General features: G+C 35.9%; 1 protein-coding gene across 9 annotated transcripts in view; it reads left to right on the top strand.

The window, feature by feature from the left end:
- REV1 (REV1 DNA directed polymerase) overlaps positions 1–19795 on the top strand; it is a 121815-nt gene that overhangs the window by 46435 nt on the left and 55585 nt on the right. For 5 of the 9 annotated variants that reach the window (XM_050921595.1, XM_050921604.1, XM_050921575.1 and 2 more), the window contains 7 exons: positions 1436–1543; positions 4135–4251; positions 9034–9166; positions 11839–11967; positions 12741–12895; positions 15635–15754; positions 18557–18777. In XM_050921595.1, the coding sequence (XP_050777552.1) occupies positions 1436–1543; positions 4135–4251; positions 9034–9166; positions 11839–11967; positions 12741–12895; positions 15635–15754; positions 18557–18777 (983 nt within the window). Of the gene's footprint in view, positions 1–1435; positions 1544–4134; positions 4252–7294; positions 7477–9033; positions 9167–11838; positions 11968–12740; positions 12896–15634; positions 15755–18556; positions 18778–19795 lie in introns of those variants that run through there. The other 4 variants (XM_050921547.1, XM_050921585.1, XM_050921624.1 and 1 more) reach the window with 4 other exon arrangements.

The following is a 19795-nucleotide window of genomic DNA, read 5'->3' as shown; positions in this document are numbered from 1 at the left end:
TCTTTTCGGTAGAATTATTAATTAATTCTTCCAGAGATTGCCAAGCTATTCTGGGTTCTTGAGGATAAACACTTTTATCTATACAAACAAAGGATGGTATTTGTTCTTACATTTTTCTTTGAAAATCTAACTTGCTACTTCTTACAGTTCATACTGAAGATTTCTAAGTTGATTAGCAGTTGGAAATGATCTATAGTCGAAATGAGAATTTTTTAGCAAGACTGCTACATGCTCTTGGATCTTTGTGACCCTTCTTCATCTGATCTGGTCTAGAACAAAAATTGGCTCTGTAAGTGTGTTGTAGTGCATGCAGATGCCATACTGAAGGCATCCATGTAAAGAACAAGATGACCAGAACTTAAATATTTTAAGTATAGTAGTAACCTAAATATTATTTTGCATCTTATATCTTAGCAATATCTTCTTGAACATGCAGAACTATTCCTCCTAATTAACTGAGGATGAAAGGGAGACCATTACTTCGAGCAGAGATTTTTATTTCTTTAAGCTGTCAAACTGTCATTATGTATTCCTTTGTTTTCCCTAATTGTATAATATTGAGCAATACTTTTCTTTAAAAAAATAAAGACAGATGATAGATGAGATAAAATGATTAAATGTTTGAAAGCAGAGCCTTAAAAACAGTTAATTTCCTCTCATCCTTTGCCAATTGACAAATGAAGCAATTCAGTTTTCTTGATCTGAAATACTTTTTCACGATGGATTGTTAGGTATTGTCCACACTTGAGATTTGCTCCAATTTCAGTGGTTGGTGACCAGCCACCAGTGTAACTGCACCAGTTCAAATTCTATAGTGTACATGGGGAAATTACTGTAAAGTGACGATTGATCTGATGGAGCTTACCCCAGCTTCAAGCAGGAGTAAGCTGCATCAGTGTAAATTGCAGCTTATAGCTGTTTTTCTTGCCTATGGTAGGGTTTGCACCTGTCTAGGTACACCTGTGAACAGAGAAGAGATTGTGCAGAGATAATGACTGCTCTGACCTTTGATCAAAAACTGAAGAAGCGTTCCATTGCAGATTGAATTTTAGCATGGTGAAAATTAAGACTTAATTATTAGTATATATAGTAAACTCCTGGAAACAGACTTGTTTTAACAAGGTGAAGAATGTTACTTGTGAGACCATAAAAGGGATAACATGGGATATGATGCCTCACTTAGTAGACATTACACTGTTTTTAAACTTATAGCTACCTTTCCACTATGTTGTTATATTGCATTCTATTATTTTAGTGCATTGAATAGTATAAACTTTATTTTTTCTTTAAAGGCAGTTTAATAGTTGGGTGGGGAAGGTTATAAAAAAAAACTTCGCTGTATTTGGAAACATCTTATCAGTCCTTGATGACTAACATGAGTATCGCAAAAATTGTAAATTAGGTTTCAAAATGTGTTTGTATTTGTTTATACCAGGTAATGTTTCTGTCTTAAGTTCATCCAAGCATCAGCGCTGTATAATGCACATGGATATGGATTGCTTCTTTGTATCAGTGGGTATTCGAAATAGGCCTGATCTCAAAGGTCAGTTTTCATATATTTTTTAAATGTGAAAAATCACTTAGACAATACTGAAAATGCAGTTGCTAACAACAAGGAAAGTTGATTTGGTGAGTGCTTTTCTTTTAACAAGTTTGCCTGATGGTAAGAGAACACTGCTCGTATTGCTAGATCATATTGCTCAATGCCCCACACTCAGTGGATACGTGTGGAAGAAACAGAATGGAATTCTTATTGCCTCCTTTCCAGCATTTAGTACCAAGGAAAAAAAGAAGAAAATATTTTCCCTACTCCCAGTAGCCAGTGGTGTGAAATGATGATAACTGGAGATACATAGCCCTCCAAAACTAGAAATGGGGAGAAAGCTGGGCTGTATCTGAACCCTGTTGAGATGACTTATCTTTTATTATTATTATTATTATTTATTATTAAGCATAGGTAGGGTTACCAGATAGCAACTGTGGAAAAAAACGGGACGGGGAGTGAGAGGTAATAGACGCCTATATAAGAAAAAGTTCCAAAAACGGGACATCTGGTCACCCTAAACATAGGCAACATGAATTCAAGTATTTCCTAACTTAGGGGTGCCTGTTTTTGCAACCCTTAATGGATTTTTAACATTTTATCCTATGTAATTTCCTAGGGTGGCTTTTTTGGGAAGGGAGAGGGCTAAACCTCAGGAACAGAAATTACATATGGAACTGTTTTGAATATCTCCTGCATGAGTCATCAGCGGGCTACGAATGCTGTGGGTTTACAACTTCTGCACAGATCTCTACCTGATAAACTAAAAGAGTAACTGGTAGTAATACTATGCAGTTATCATTTCCAGTGTCTTATGCAACTGTTTGCCAGAGAGCAGAGGAATGTTGGGAATCAGAAATCCTGGGGTTAAGTCCCGGCTGTGGAAGGAGAAGTGGTTGCATGGTTACAGACAGAACAGATAATCATACAGATTTGGCACAAGCATTCTGAAAGGCAGCGTGGATATCAAATGTGATTTTTGTTTTTGTTTTGTTTACCCCATCTATAAATAGTGAGAATTATGCTTGCTTGTCTTCTAAGGTAAGCGGTATGTGGCCTTTTGCTTATTAAGGGCTGTCAAGTGGAAAAGGAAAGAATAGGACTCATTGTCTCCTTGGTCCTAGCTCAGTACATTTTCCTGTAGGCCAAAAGACATTCTACTGCTGTACCTGTCCACACCTTTTAAAACATAAGAACAGCCGTACTGGGTCAGACCAAAGGTTCATCTAGCCCAGTATCTGTCTACCAACAGTGGCCAATGCCAGGAGCCCCAGAGGGAGTGATCGTAACAGGCAATGATCAAGTGATCTCTCTCCTGCCATCCATCTCCATCCTCTGACAAACAGAAGCTAGGGACACCATTCCTTACCCATCCTGGCTAATAGCCATTTATGGACTTAACCACCATGAATTTATCCAATTCTCTTTTAAACATTGTTATAGTCTTAGCCTTCACAACCTCCTCAGGTAAGGAGTTCCACAAGTTGATTGTACGCTGCTTGAAGAAGAACTTCCTTTTATTTGTTTTAAACCTGCAACCTATTAATTTCATTAGGTGACCCCTAGTTTTTGTATTATGGGAATAAGTAAATAACTTTTCCTTATCCACTTTCTCCACATCACTCATGATTTTATATACCTTTTGCTGTGGGGTCTGGGAGAATGTGCATACAGCGGGACATTGAGGCAAGGGAGCATGCTCACTGAGGCTGGTGAGCATGTTCAGCGCAGATGGAGTGTTCAGAGATTATACCGGTTAGCTCTACTTTGAAAATGGCAAATTTCATAAGTATATAAGTCTGCCAGATCTGGATGTATTTTCATAGGGACGCAGGTGCCTCTCTGACATCAAGGCTATCTCCCTGCCAATGTTCTTTAAACCTGTTCATGGAAGTGGTTGCACTGTTTGTACTGAAGTGTTTCAAAAAAATTCAGCCCGAAAGAGACAACAACCGTGGAAAAGTTCAGAGGTGATTAAAATGGGGAAAGGTTAGGCCAGAATGGTCAGAGGTTAGACTTGGTCTAAACATACAGTTATGACTGGCTTAACTAGTCTTTCACCATTTTAGTTAAACTGTTACACCTTTGTATGTGCAGCAAAGAATCCTGTGGCACCTTATAGACTTTGTATGTGGACTGTTCTATACCAATTAAAATTTTTAACTTTAGCTTGCTGTACTTAAGTGACAGGGGCAAGGTAAACTGATGTAAGATGGCAGTGCGTAGAGGTTGCAATGGTTCAACTAAATTGGTACAATATCAGATGTCCAGTTAAACTGTGCATCTTCTGTTTAGGTAAGTCCTTATACACAAACTAGCATAGCTGGATTTTTAGTGTTTCAAAAGATTTCTCTTTCTCTTTTTTTTTTCCTCCTTTTGACACACATTTGTAACCAGTTAACTAAACTATTGTTTCTAAAGCATGTCGCTTCCTTAAGTGCTGCTTTCCTAATGCCAGAAGATTAGATAATCCTGAAAGAATGGTGTTGAAAGAAGTGAACAAAATTAAAGTAAACACTGTCAGAAACTTTACCTTGGTGTGCTATTACTGTAAATATTTATTATATACTGACTTTAATTATTCTTCACAGGAAAACCAGTGGCTGTTACAAGCAACAGAGGTGCTGGAAGGGCACCACTTCGCCCTGGTGCAAACCCGCAGCTGGAATGGCAGTATTACCAGAATAAGATATTGAATGGCAAAGCAGGTACAAAAATGAGTCTGATTTTAAAATCACAGTGCTGATGAAGAATCTCTCATTAAAGTAGTAAAATAATTAAGGATAATTTCTTTTCATTGAGTTGACTTTAGAGAGATTAATTTTTGACAAGATAGTGGCCTCTGACATTATAAATTGCTTCTGTAATAGTTTGGCATCATTACGTTCTGCTAATTAATTTTGTTGAGACGGGGGGTATATTTTAGGGTAGTTTATTCCCATCCCTAATGAAAAAGGAAATAAAAAATAAAGTATAGTGCTTCCATAAATGTGTATGTCCAGTTTGAAAATAAGATAAACATAGACCGTCTGTGATCACTTGCACCTGAGTAACAGTATATCACAGAGGAGGCAGTACAAAATATCAAAAGTTAAGGTTGCTAAAAGGACTTATTAAAAAGCAGAAGAGAACTGTAGAAACAGCAGTATGTGACCAATGAGAAATTGGCTGCTTAAATATAGTTATAAGTCTTTGAGCTGTATATGTCTGAACCTATAGACTTAATGTAGCTTCCTTTTAGAATATTTCAGTTGCTGGAAAGCCCCTGAAGAATTGAATAAATTCTGTCCTCACTATAAAGATTGGTCCCTCAAAAGACAGGCATCTGTTGTTATTAAAAAAATTTTTCATTCTCCCACAGTACTTTAGAAACTGTTTTTATTACATTTTGTGTTCCTAAGTAGCAATATACAAGTGTCAACAATAAATTACTGTAAGACAGCATTTAAGACTAGGTTTGTTTATACAACCTGAAGTATGTTTATTGTCGGGAAAAAAGTGACACACTAAAAATAAATAGCTTGTTTTATATATATTTTCCCAGTTATTTTATTATTTTTTTTCAGTTTAGATATGTAAAGAGGTTTCTAACTGCTACCATTTAATTTCAGCTTGATTTCTGGAAATCAGATTGTTTTTCACTTCTTACACCAGCAGCAGAATCAACAAATAGTGTTGAATTAGAATTTATATCACAGTTAGTAATTTTGTTGATTTGCAAGGTAGAATAGAATAGTTTAATCTTCCACAACTGTATTATTTCTGTAGTATTAACAGTAAAAAGTTGGCTTTGTGAATAAATTAAGCAGATCTTGGAAGAAAAATGGAAAGCAGATATCTACCATAATAGATGCCCTTTGTTGTTTTGCAATAGCATAATCACAGTTTAAAACAGGAAGAAAGTAAAAAATGTAGAACCCATTGTCACTCCACCTTTTCTTAGTGCCTTTCAGGATGTTCAAACTTAATCTAATTGATTCATAGTGCCATGTGTAAGACTGAGTGGTTTATGTTAAGGGCAGTTATTGTTTATAGGGATTTAGCCTTGTTGTGCTATAGATTTGTCAGTGAACAGCTGGTAGCACGGTTCTAAATGTAGGCACTCTGTAACATTTTCCAGGCCAATGTGTTTTGATAAGAAAGTCATTTGTTACAATTTAGAAACATCTTGGAAAGCTAGTTAGTTAGACAAAATTGAGGAAGATTAGCTAAGAATAACATATTGTGTGTGATACACAAATTCAAAATATCTCTTCTGTGATACTCAGTGTGCAAGGTTTCACTGGGGCTCAAGTTCAGTATGTTACAAACTCATTGTTCTTTATTGCAGCAGCTTTTTCTGGAAGTGCACATATTCAGTCCTTTTACTTCAACATCCTCCCTTATTGGCAGGCAGGCAGCTCTTTCTTTCTTAATGCACAGCCCGACTGTACGACCTGTAGTTTGCCAAAAGTTTTTGTGTGTGTTTGTTTTTGTTTTTTCCCCTCTCCCTGGCACTCTTTTTAAAGTATGTATCTTATTAACTACAGGTTCATTACATTTTTTAAAAGTCTCTCTTTAATAATTTTATCTCAACATACCAAACTTATATCAAGAGAGACTATTATGGATTTTCTTTAAAATGTATCAGATTGTCTTCTTGAGGAGAACAAAATGAATTTAGTGATTGAGCATTACTTTGTAGCATTAATTGAAAAGGTGATACTGTGAATTGCATAGGCCACTCTAACTTTGCTACATCCTAGATAGTGTACATGAAGCACTTCATAGCAGGAACAAATTATGCTGTGCACTGCATGTAAATATGGTCCAGTAGGCACATGGGATCATGTGAAACAAACAAATCTATTTTCTAACGATATCAAAAACCCAAAAGGCCAAACTGTGCTCTGTTAAACATGTGCAACCTGTTGGGGATATACTTGTGTAAATGAGAAGAAAATTGGACCCGAGTATTCTTTTTATTTAAATTCATTTTTACACGGAGTCTCCATATAGAGCAAACTTCATTTGTTTGATGCCTCATGCTGTCCAGACTGTTCTCTGATCTTTCCTTCTCCAGAACTTGCTTATTAAAAATAATGTTCCAAATTGAAAAAAATAAATACATAAATCTATGATTCACTTAGTTTGACCAGGTACAGATTCCTGCAGCTTCAACTACTGCTTTTGCAAATTGCTTCTTCAGTGATACTGGTTCCTGCTTTTTGGTCTTGATTGCTGGACAAATATCTAGGAACCGTAGAATCTTGGATCGTTTATGGAATACTTCTTTTTTTCTTTTTTTGGATTCATCCAAAACTATGTAACTTTTAAATTTAAAATTTGTTGTCTTTCTCAACCTCTATGTCCATTTTGGAGCAGCTTCTTGAGTGATAGAAATTATACTCTGATATCTTCTTTAACATTCGTGTCTGAAAACTAAAGAGGTTGGGGTCTCTCTTTTCCTAGCCAGGATGTCCAAGACGTGGATGTTTTTTGTCTTTCTTTCCCTCCACTCCAGTATCTCCAATTTTCATTCTAAAGAGCAGCAGTTTTAACTACATATTACTCACAGATTTATTCTCAGCGATTTCTTTTTCACAGACTTGGGGGCCTGGCCTCTGATTGCTCCATTTGTTGCTCCACATTCACCATGCACTTGTCTAGTTTCCCAGCTTTTGATGAGAGATTCTCTACCTTGCCTTCCAGTGAGGACAATGTGTTCTGCATTGCCCGGAATTTCACATGAAGTGACTCCATCAGCTCATGGGGGAATCTGCTCTGCTACGCTGTGGAAAAGGTCGGCGAGCCCAGTGAAGATAGACAAGATGACAACAACATCTCAGGCCAGGGCACAGGAAGGCACAGACTAAATACGTTGTTCTTGTCATTCTTATCTTTTTTGGGCCACAATTTTGTTCTTCATAAATTTGCAACTTCCGACATCTTAGGTAACTTAATGAGCCCATCAAACGTTAGAACAGATTTTTTCAGAAATAAAAAGACAAACTAGCAGAAATTCTATAGAAAGGCAGATGCCCACATGAGTCAGATTCTGCCCCCCATTACACTTTCTTTGGTCCGATAACCACCTTTATGTGGAGATAGCAACATACTTCTTTTCAAATTAAAAATGTTTATCTGTAAGCTCTTATTGCCATGCAGTATTATTGGGCAGTGTATGTTGCATTATATTACAAAGGTGTATTGTATTAAATAGACTGCAATAATGAAAACCAAATCTAAGTTGTGTATTATACTTTTCCTTTAAAGCAGCAGTAGCTTTTTGTCCTTTTGAGATTTCACCATTTAGAGTTCAGTTCTTGATTTGATTTAAGAGCTTTGGGTTTTTTGCAGCTACTCAATTTATCTGGCTGACCTACAATTAAGAGTCAGTGTGCTTATCTAGAGATACTTAGATACCATGTTGATGTGCAGAGAATAAGAATCTGAACAGAATAGAATAGAGAATGCTTTACTTTATCCCAACTTGCTGTATCTCTCTACCATTCATTTCTGCATATGTGTGTAGTATTCAGTTGGCTTGAATGATTCTTAAGTCTTTTTGCCTTAGCTCATTCAAAGTAAGTTTTATAGAATTAGCTAAAGATCTGTCTCATCCTTTTCTTTAATAGTCTAAGGTTGGAGTATTTATTTAGTGTTGCATCATTTTGGTCCAGTGGAAGTTTGGAATGATATTCTAAATCAGGTGCTTTTGAATCCCAGTAAGAGAATCATCAGGGGCCAGTAACTGAAACTTTGTTTATGAATTTAACAATGAAGCTGAAAGTTGTGAAGGACATATAAGTATCCAGCAAGGCTTACATGTTTTGCTTATTTCCTGATCTGAAAATATTCTTGATATTTCATTTAACTTTTAAAATTCTGATTTGAGGTGTCTAAATTAAGTTACTTGATGTTTAGATTAAGTAATTACTAGAAAGTAGAAATGTCAGTACTACGTTACAAGGAGGCTGAGCTGTAGAATTGTATTACACAATGAAATTGTGTATTGTATTTTTTTAAAATGGGTGTAAATATGACGTTCTTTGTTCAGACAAATGGTTGATAAGCTCTGAGTGTCTTGCATTTAGTTTATAGGTTGTAGCTAAAAGAAACCTCAGTAGTTTGGCAATTAAATCTTTTTTTACAACCACTTTAAGGGTAGTAACGGCTCTTTCAACTCACAGTATTATCGTAGTCTGAATTTTATTGGCCACTAGCCATCTACAAGTTGGTCTCGGATAATGTGGGAATAAAAGAAAGTATAGTTATTCTTCAGTAGCATCATATTTTACTGTCCTCCAGAGATCAACCCCATAGATGGGTGTTAATATATGGGTAAGTTCTTTGTTGACCTAATCAGTTATTGGACGATGTAAACCAATATATTGTGAAGAAATATGAGTCAGAAACTGCTGAAAAAAATTCAATTGTAATCCATTGATTATTTATTGAACCATTAAGACAATAATGTAAGAACAAAATATAAAATATTATTTTCCAAGCAGAAAACAGAATTCCTGATAAACTGGACTCATCAATCGGGGAGAATCCGGATTCTACTGAGATGAATGGAGCTGACTTGGATACCTCTGGTTTGTCAATGGCTGAAATTGCATCTTGTAGTTATGAAGCCAGGTAGGTAGAAATTATTTGTCATGTTGATTGTAAAGTTCTGTCATACAATGCTCACAGATAGCAGGCGATAAATTCACCCAAAAATAGAACACTTAGTCTTTGTTTTAGAAATTACATTTAAATAAATTATGCTAGGTACCAGCAAAATGTGTTTGCCCTCCCTTTTTACTTTAATACCATGTTTCAAGCTGTGATCTAATCAGTTCTCACTAGTTAAGCATATTTCAGTTGGGCCAACGCCACTAAAGAAAATCCGAGGTTCCATACACAGTGATATTGTTGGTTTAATAGGTGACATCCTTCTCTCTGAAACTGAACCAGTGTTTTTTCATGGCATTAGGAACGTTGTACTATTGGAGGTCAGGCTCAGATGAGGCATAAAATTAAAATCCTGATCACTTATGATCACTAAATCTAATGGTACTTTTCCCACAAATTTTGTGCTGAATTCCACAGATAGCCTAGTGAAGAGGAGAACATCCAGTGTCTACAATAACTTGCTTTAGTTATAGTCCCAAAGATGTATAATTGATTTTAGGGCTATCAAGTGATTAAAAAAATTAATCCAGATTAATCACACTGTTAAATAGTAATAGAATACCATTTATTTAAATATTTTTGGATATTTTCTACATTTTCTAATATATTGATTTCAGTTACAACACAACAGAAAGTGTACAGTACTCACTTTATATTAATTTTATTACAAATATTTGCACTGTAAAAAAAAAAAGAAATAGTATTTTTCAATTAACCTAATACATGTACGGTAGAGCAATCTCTTTATCCTGAAAGCTGAACTCACAAATGTAGAATTATGTACAAAAAAAGCATTCAAAAATAAAACAATGCAAAACTTTAGAGCCCACCTGTCCACTCTGTCCTGCTTCTTGTTCAGCCAGTCACGCAGACAAACAAGTTGGTTTACATTTGCAGAAGATAATGCTGCTCGCTTCTTGTTTTCAACGTCACCTGAAAGTGAGAACATGCGTTTGCATGGCCCTGTTGTAGCTGGCGTTGCAAGCTATTTACGTGCCATATGTGCTAAAAAATCGTATTTCCCTTCATGCTTCAACCACCATTCCAGAGGACATGCATTCATGCCAATGACCAGTTCTGCTCGATAATGATCCAACGATTGGAAGGCACTTCAGATTCTTAAATCATGGGTCAGGTGCTGTAGCTATCTTTAGAAATCTCACATTGGTACCACCTTTATGTTTTGTCAAATCTGCAGTGAAAGTGTTCTTAAAACAAACAACGTGCAGGGTCCTCATCCGAGACTGCTAAAACATGAAATGTGTGGCAGAATGCAGTTAAAATAGAGCAGGGGACATACAGTTCTCCCCTAAGGAGTTCAGTCACAAATCTTAAAAAATAAATAAATAAATAAAGGCATTAAATGAGCATCATCAGCATGGAAGCATGTCCTCTGAAATGGTGACTGAAGCATGAAGGGGCATACGAATGTTTAGCATATTTGGCATGTAAATACCTTGCAATGCTGGCTACAAAAATGCCTGTTCTCGCTTTCAGGTGACGTAAATAAGAAGCAGGCAGCATTATCTCCCAGAAATGTAAACAAACTTATTTGTCTTAGTGGTTGGCTGAACAAGAAGTCGGACTGAGTGGACTTGTATGCGCTGAAGTTTTACATTGTTTTGTTTTTGAATACAGTTATGTAACAAAAAAAATCTACGTTTGGAAGTTACATTTTCATGAGAAAGAGATTGCACAACAGTACTTGTATAAGGTGAATTTTTACAGTGCAAATATTTGTAATAAAAATTAATATAAAAGGAGCACTGTGCACTTTGTATTCTGTGTTGTAATTGAAATCAGTATATTTGAAAACGTAGAAAACATCCAAAAATATTTAATAAATTTTAAATTGATATTCTATTGTTTAACTGTGCAATTAATCACGATTAATTTTTTTGAGTTAATTGCATGAGTTAACTGCGAGTAATCAACATCCCTAGTTGGTTTGTAGTGCAAATAATGCTTTGCATTTATTATCACCATGGAACCATGGATAGAGTATTTTAGGGCACATGAGCTGCTTTTTTTTTCTTTGTATGGCTTGGTTTTGCAAAGATTTAATTTATTTTATAGTTCAATGTATAACTTTACAAAATTGTGCCATTATAATAAAATAAACCACATTGATCCACCTTCCTTCTCCATGCTCTAGCAGAGTTGTACTGTTGTGCATAGTGCATGTTCTGTCATAGCTCGGATCAGGAGATGGCAAGCCCTGTCTAAAATACATATATATTTAATTTTAAAATAAGTTATTGTGTATATTCCCAATAGTCCAGCTTTTGTTCCTTGTTTGAGACACATAGCACAAAATCTTACAATTATTGAATTTAATTACTGTCGTGCAAGTCACTTTTTGCATCAATTAGACTATTTACATGGGTGCAGAAAACTGTATATCTGTTCTTTGTCTGGAGTAGTGGTATGGGAAAGTATGGATATTATTATTAGTGTGTATCTGTATTACTGTGGCATCTAGGAGCCCTGGGTATGGGCTGGAAACTCATTATGCTAGGTAGTGCTGTACAAACATTTCATCTTGTACATATCTGAAATTTTGTGACTTTTTTTTTCTTTTTTTTTTGCAAAGGGCAGATCTATGTAACTTACTTGTTTTTACTTGTTTTCAGACAAGTTGGGGTAAAGAATGGAATGTTTTTTGGCCAAGCAAAACAGCTATGTCCAAGACTTCAAGCAGTTCCATATGACTTCCGTGCATACAAAGAAGTTACACAGACAGTGTATGAGACACTGGCCAGGTAAAGTGCATTATGTATTTGTATAATCTTTGGCAGCGATCAAGCATGTTTTCAGTTGCCACATTCCCAAATGCCATTATGTGATCCAGGATTTTCATCTTCATGGTCTGTTATCCCCATTCCTCTCCCTCACCACCCCCTTCCAAACCATTCCCATCTCAGATCTTACTTTTATAGTAACTTTTTATCTTGACTGGATAATGGAGGGTAGTCAGCTTAGAGTGAGATTTTCTCCTGTGCTGCTCTGTATCTTGAGGTCAAATCCTGCAAAATGATCAATGTCTGACTCCTGTTAAAGTCAGTGTTAAAACTTCCACTGACTTCAGTAGGAGAAGACTGTGGCTTTCAGTTAGAAAGTTTGGTATGTGCTGCTGTCCTTCCAAGACACCAACATTTCTTTAGGCACATATTTTCAAGAACTGAATTTTTGTGGAATAAATTTAAAGAAAATTTTATTTCTTTATTTCATTTGACTGTGTGTGTGGGGGCGAAAAGGAGTCAGTTATTTTTTAGGTGAAGAATAAAATATTTAACTTTCCTTCTCCAACTAATCTTTTAAAAGCATGATGCATACTGAAATTAGTCCTAGACAGTAGTGCTGCCATAACTTGCTATATTAATATTTTTAAATGCTTAACTAAGTTGTGTGGGATAAAGAGAATAAAAAATTAGGGAAATACCACCACAAAAGGAAGACTTTACTTGCTACATATTTGTTTTAACAGATGGTGAGCTGTTGCTGCTGTTTCACCTCCTTTACTTTGTGTTGTTAGCTATACTCATAACATCGAAGCAGTCAGTTGTGATGAAGCGCTAGTAGATATCACTGAAATCCTTGCAGAGACCAGACTGACTCCTGATGAATTTGCAAGTGCTATCCGCACCGAAATCAAAGACCAGACTAAATGTGCTGCCTCTGTTGGGATGGGTTAGTACTTTATTTCGTATTTATTTACAAGTGTCACTTGCCGTCCTTGGGTATATCAAAATTACATAAGGGACTTCTAAAATGGTCAGTTTTCATGAAATACACAAAACATTGCCATTAAAATAAACGTATTAAAAAAAAATTCCTTGATGGAAAATGTTAAGCAACCTAACTTTAGGGGTTGCTACCAGCTCCCTTTTTAGTACTGACGGTGTGGTATAATTTCACTTCTGGGACACTTTGTGTTCATTTTAAAATAAATATTAAGATTGACAGATGAAAGCAGGATAAAACCTATTCAGTCACCATCCTGTATAAAAAGGAAAAATAATCAAGGGCTGTAGGGTGGCATGACTTGGTATAGGTCATGAAACATGTTCACTAAAAGTAGAGGTAGTCAGTTTTGTAGGAGGTACAGTATATGAATTCACATCTTTTGAAAATTTTCCATGCTTGCTTTTTCTTTTTCTTTGTCTCCCTCTCTCTCCCCCTTTCTCTCTGTTCATAATCATATTATCAAAATGAGAATCTGGGAATAAATATTTTGAGACAATTAAAATTCACTTCAGATTTAAGTTGAAATCCATTATTGTAGCTCTTTGGAGGTAAACTTCTCCCATTATCTCTTACTCGTTGTTATTAACTTTAAATAAAATTCTCCAGATTCCTGTTTGTCATGCCTTGCCTTGAGACATATTTGGAACCGTTTATAGCTTTATTTAATGTGCTTATTCTTTGTTTTAAAATAATACAATTTCTGAGCATACCTTTATACTTTGATTTCAGTTTTGTATTGGTTGAAAGAACCAAATTCCTCCAGTCAAATGTTTGTTCCAGTAATAAATATATATCAAATTCTTTTAAAAAGAGACCAGTCTGCAATTACTGTGTATCCAGTGGTTTTCAAAAACTTCATATGATGGGAAACAGTACAAAGACTTCAAACTTAGACCAGGATAAAATGATTGGAACAAAGGACATGTGGCCCAATGGCTAAGACACAAACCTGTGACTTGAAAGAGACTAGGGTTCAGTCCTTTACTCTGCCACATACTTTGAGACCTTGAGCAAGTAATTTTGGCATTGTCTCTTTGGGAAGATTGCAGCAATATAATCGAAGTGTGAATTTAAACTGATTATATAGCTCAAGCTGTGCAAACTCCTATGTTGGACACTCTTATTTCTGATATAGGTGTGTTTGAATGCTCTTATCTCTGATATATAAGTGTCTTCTTTTTTTTTGTTTTTTGTTTTGTTTAAGTCAGTTGGGAACAGATTTAAGTTAGATTGAAATAAGAGCATCCATGCAGACAGAGCTTTCACTGACTTAACTAAGCCATTTTATCTAAGCCAATTAAATTTAAACCTCAGAATGTATGTAGACTAGGCCTTAGTTTTTCTGTGCTTCAGTTCCCCATCTTGTAAAATGAGTATAGTAGTATTTCCCACTTCACATAATGCTGTGAGGATACATAGAGTAAAGATTGTGAGTCACTTAGATACTACAGTAATGGGAGCCATATACCTAAGAGAGGTAGAATGGTGGAAATCTGAAGTGACATATTACAGGCAGAGGATGGGACACCAAAGGAAAAAGAAATATTGGACATGGAATCCTTTATTGATTGTGTCATAAATTATAATTCCTAGCATGATGCCCATGATGTCTGCATTACCATCATTATTTACCAAAAAGATGTTAAATAATATAACCCTTGGGGGACAGGAGAGACCGAGAACAACACATTGTAAATGGTGGCATTTGCCTAACCTTTTGTAGTTTGCCCTATGCTACAGCAGGTTCTTTTTGGTAGCAATGATATCACAGAATGAGACATGCTAATGCACCTTATTGGAGTGGTAGCTGGTTGGACATGAAGAAACCTGTAAGCAGAAAAAAATTCGGAAAGTATGCCAAATTTCCCCCTAATTCTGATTTTATTGGGCATTCTAATGGTGAAATTAATGGAATTTTATTCTTTTTTAGCAGGTAACGGGGCTGAGAAATACCCATTTCTATCATATAATTTACTTTTTAGTATGATAGACAGTTTATTATATACTTAAGTTGAGTGCAACATCTTTTTTTAGAATGATCTACAGCAGTGATAGTCAGACCTCAGGGGCCAAATTAGTGAACACCATTATCCAAAAGAGCCACAGTAGTGAGAATTCATTGTTTCATATATTATATAATTCTCACAGCAAAATAACTGACAACATTTTTTTTTATCACCTACCGTTGGTTAATTACATATTAAAAGCATCCTGATTGGTTGATAAATAATTAAATCACTGTTTTAATAGCGTGTGCTGCAAAGAACCGCAGGAGACGAATTAAAGAGTCACTTGTGTCTCATGAGCTTCAGTCTACAAAGATGCTGTAATTTTACTTTTTAACAATTTTGATAGCTCCTGTGTCTATTTCTACATGTATAGAACATTCACTGGAGACTTACAGTATTTTGTAGTGGGTATTTTTTATTATAATTTAGCAAGTACAAGTTAGCGTTGCAAAAATAACCCTTTTCCCTCAGATCCTACCAATTGCGAAAATGGAAGCATGGACTGCAGGAACAAGTAAATACTAAACAAAAAATCCAAAGCAGTATTTGGAGAGAGATTAAAATGTGGCTATACCTCTCTGCACCTTTCTCCTCATCCTCTGACTAATAAAATGCTATTTGTGATGGCAGAAATCAGCATAGGCATCCTTTAATTATTTTTTCACTTTTTCAGGCTCCAATATTCTGCTGGCCAGAATGGCAACTCGCAAAGCAAAACCAGATGGACAGTATCACTTAAAACCTGAGGAAGTGGATGATTTTATTAGAGGTCAGCTAGTTAGCAATCTTCCAGGTACATTTTTTAATTGAATTATTGATGTCCTCCTTTTACAGGGATGCTTCAGGCTGACGTTAGAATTTGCTATATGCTGCAAAATGGTGTCCCGTCAATCAAGGGTCAAATTATTTTCCCAAATTTCACGTAAAAGAAGTTGGCCATTATTTAAGGTTATCTAATCTGCAAAATGAAGATATTTCATGTTTAGGATTATCTGCTGAATACTGGAGTGCTCCTTCTCATTTCTCTTGTCATTTTACATTTTTTCTTTGTATCTTCTTTAAGAATAAATTCCTTATTGAAGACCTTACAAAGCCATACAGTATGGTGAGTTGGCAAGGGATGGGCTCAGTTTAGTATTTCAGGCAGCCTGAATATTTTTGCACTGCTAATTTGTGGGTGTGACATCTCCAGCAGAATTCATGCTGAGTACATGACTACATGGGTAGTTCCTGTTAGGAATGTAACGAAAAAGTTTTAGTATAGTGTGCTTGCCCAACTGGTTAGTTGGCTCTGTTATGAATGGTTGAAAATCGTATTGCAGGTGGTGTCAGGAATATTTTTTTTAGAAGCGGGTATGCACTGGCAGAATTTTGAAGTTTGGAAAAGTACCAGAAAAAGGGAGTTAACAAGGATGAAGAGACATGAATGAAAAATGGGAGAGGAAAAGGAGTAAAAAGATGGATGGTTTTCTTAAAACTTGTTGGTATTAGGAAATTCCCAGTAAGAGAAGGGTTAGAGAAGAACAAGGAAGGTGGAGAAGTAAAAAGTCAGTGAGTGGAGTGTAGAAGAGGAGACACTGGAAAATTGGGCATCCTTGAGTTGAAAGAAGGAAGTATTCCTTGAAATTACCCAATGCAAAATGGAATAGTGTGTGGAGAATACAGTGGAAAAGGAAACGACAATAGGACTAAAACACCTTAACACTTCTGTGTACACTGTCTAGCCATAATGGACATAGAAGTAGGACTGACAACATTGTTTTTCATTGAATTATTGTATATAAAGGTCTCTAATTGTTTAGTGTAGCACTAAACTTGAGGTACAGGAATCTGTGTGGATTGTGTCATGGAAGAATAGTAGAAATTTACTCAATTGTGGCAACTGTATTTATGCAATTGTAAGCCAAAGTGCTTTCTTGTATGTAACAGGATAGCACGTTACCTTTATAGTGTATGCACCTGACACAGTTTGAAAGGTAAGACCCTGAAATTAATAAAGGATAACTGAAATACAGAGCGTAAATGGGTACTTAATCTTGCTCAAACTGTATGCACATCTGTTTTAGGAATGTGTTCCAACGCTAATGTAGATTTATTTCATATAAGGAAACAAAACAGAAAGATATTGTAATAGACGTATAAAATATTTGAAAATAGCATCATTATCCATGTGTTCCTCACAGGGTCGCCCAGAGGATTCAGGGGGCCTGGGGTCTTTGGCGGCGGGGGGCCCCCGATTCGGCGGTAATTCGGCGGCGGGAGGTCCTTCCACTCTGGGACCTGCCGCTGAAGTGCCCCGAAGACCCATGGTGGGGGGCCCCTGCTGCTGAAGTGTGACCCGACTTTGGTGGCAGGTCCTGCTTCAGTGGTAATTCCCTGGGGCGGAAGGACCCCCCACCACCCAAGACCCATAGCGGAAGAATCTCTGGGGGCCCAGGCCCCGCGAGAGTTTTCTGGGGCCCCCGGAGCAAGTGAAGGACCCCGCTCCAGGGGCCCCGAAAAACTCTTGCCCCACTTGCCCCCTCCCCTGCGCCCCAGGTGGCCCTGGTTCCTCAATATACAATGCTAAAACTAGATTAATACTTAATTTGTCAATTTCACTTCTGACTATGGCTCACTATAGATTGCCTATTTATTTTTTTTATTTTTTTTCTTGATACATAACTTTTTTCAGTGTGGCCTCTTCATCTAACCTGTCCTATCTATCCATTTTTGTCTAATTACATTTAATTTTCTATAGTATAATGTAGTATGCTTAATTTAAAAGTCCTTTAAAATTTTCTGATGTCACTTGCATTTAGTGTTTTCCGTAATGTTTTCAGTGTCAGTACATCATTTAAATTGTAAAATGGAGATCCTAAAAGATGGAATCTGATTGTGAGAATATTCTAACTTTAGCCATTTATAGTAGTGTAAATGCATAAGTTCTGATTACTTTGTCAATTATTACTTTTTTATAAATCAGTAATTTCACTAAAAATTAACACACTAGGATACTTAAAATTTTCAGATGCTTCGTAACTCACCTCACTCATATTTTGAGCCATTTTTCCTCTCTGAAATAACATGTTTCCAACCAAGTAGGAATTGAAAACAGCTAGAATTTTTACTGGTTTCCTTTTAGGTGCAAACACTTGTGTACAGTTGCAAATATATCTGACTTGTTTTGTTTTTGAACTATTTTGAATTGATAAAGTGTATTAATCAGTCTACAGTCTTAATACTGACCTTTTGCTCAGTTGTTGTACAAAGTATAGAAGACAGAGTCATTATCCAGGGGGCTGCAAGTTAAAAGCAATGTCCTGCATGCACAGGTTAGCAAGTCTTTACACTGGAACAAGCATAGACAGCAGTAACTGCAAAATGAGGCCCTTAACTAAAATTCAGTCAGACTAAACAAATACTGTACATAATATAAAATTTGCTGGTCAATTGTAATGCGTCCAATGTGCTTTTTCCACCAATCGTCCTTAAAATTTGAACTGGATACCAGGCATTTCAAGATTAAAAGAGAATGGTAGTGCTTTAAAAATAATGAACTTTGTCTGGATGGTATAGACTTTTAACAGATCAAAATTACTTATTCTCTTGTTAGGAGTTGGTAGGTCAATGGAATCCAAGTTGGCATCTTTGGGAATTAAAACCTGTGGAGACCTACAATATCTTACTATGTCAAAACTCCAGAAGGAATTTGGTCCAAAAACAGGACAGATGCTCTACAGATTCTGTCGTGGTTTGGATGACAGACCTGTTCGAACAGAAAAGGAAAGAAAATCTGTTTCAGCTGAGATCAACTATGGTATAAGGTTTACTCAGGTAAACTAAAACTCTTATGTTTTGGAGGATTAAATATTATATTTGAAAGACTTTCTCCCACAGCAGAAGATCCTCCTTGTTTCCCATGGATATTCCGAATGCCCTCATTTAATCGTTGTTGTTGTTGTTCTTTTGTTTTTTAAAGACATCACTCTATTACAGCCACAATCATAGCAGTCATATTGACAATCCATCATCCTCATCCTAACATTCTGTTCCCGGGAATGATTTACCGGACTGAAATTCAAATTCTGGTTACCCATGTGGCAATGCATAATACCATATCTAGACTATCCTAGTGCAGATTTTTAACCAATTTATATCTTTTAAAATACTGCATTTTTAAAATCTTTTATTAACTATAACAATGTTAAAATAATCATTACCTTCAGAAAGGAAGTTAGTGTAATGGTAAGATTGAGAAATTAAATATGTATGAAAATTATAAAAATTGAGGTCAACATTTTCATACCTGGATGCCTAAAGTTAGACTCAGTATCCATATTCAGGTTCTTAAACCAAATGCCAGATTGGAGAGGGAGGGAGCCTCTGCCTTTCTCATTGATTTTAGAATCAAAACAACAATCTAGGGGTTTGTCTACACAAACACTTAATCTACTCCCATTTTAAAACAGTGGTTCTCAACCAAGGATACACGTACCCCTGGGTGTATGCAGAGGACTTCTAGGTGGTACATAGAGATTTGCCTAGTTTTACAACAGACTACATAAAAAGCACTAGTGAAGTCAGTAAAAACTAAAATTTCATACAGACGACTTGTTTATACTGCTCTATATACTGTACACTGAAATGTAAGTACAATATTTATATTCCAATTGTTTTATTTTATAATTATATGGTAAAAATGAGAAAGTAAGCAATTTTTCAGTATAGTATGCTGTGACACTTTTTTTTTTTTTAATCTTTGTCTGATTTTGTAAGCAAGTAGTTTTTAAGTAATGTGAAGCTTCCAGCTATGCAAGACAAATCAGACTCTTGCAAGGGGTACAGTAGTCTG

The sequence above is a fragment of the Gopherus flavomarginatus genome, chromosome 1, assembly GCF_025201925.1.
Source record: "Gopherus flavomarginatus isolate rGopFla2 chromosome 1, rGopFla2.mat.asm, whole genome shotgun sequence".
Taxonomy (NCBI): Eukaryota; Metazoa; Chordata; order Testudines; family Testudinidae; genus Gopherus; species Gopherus flavomarginatus.
This window is presented reverse-complemented; position numbering and strand designations above follow the sequence as displayed.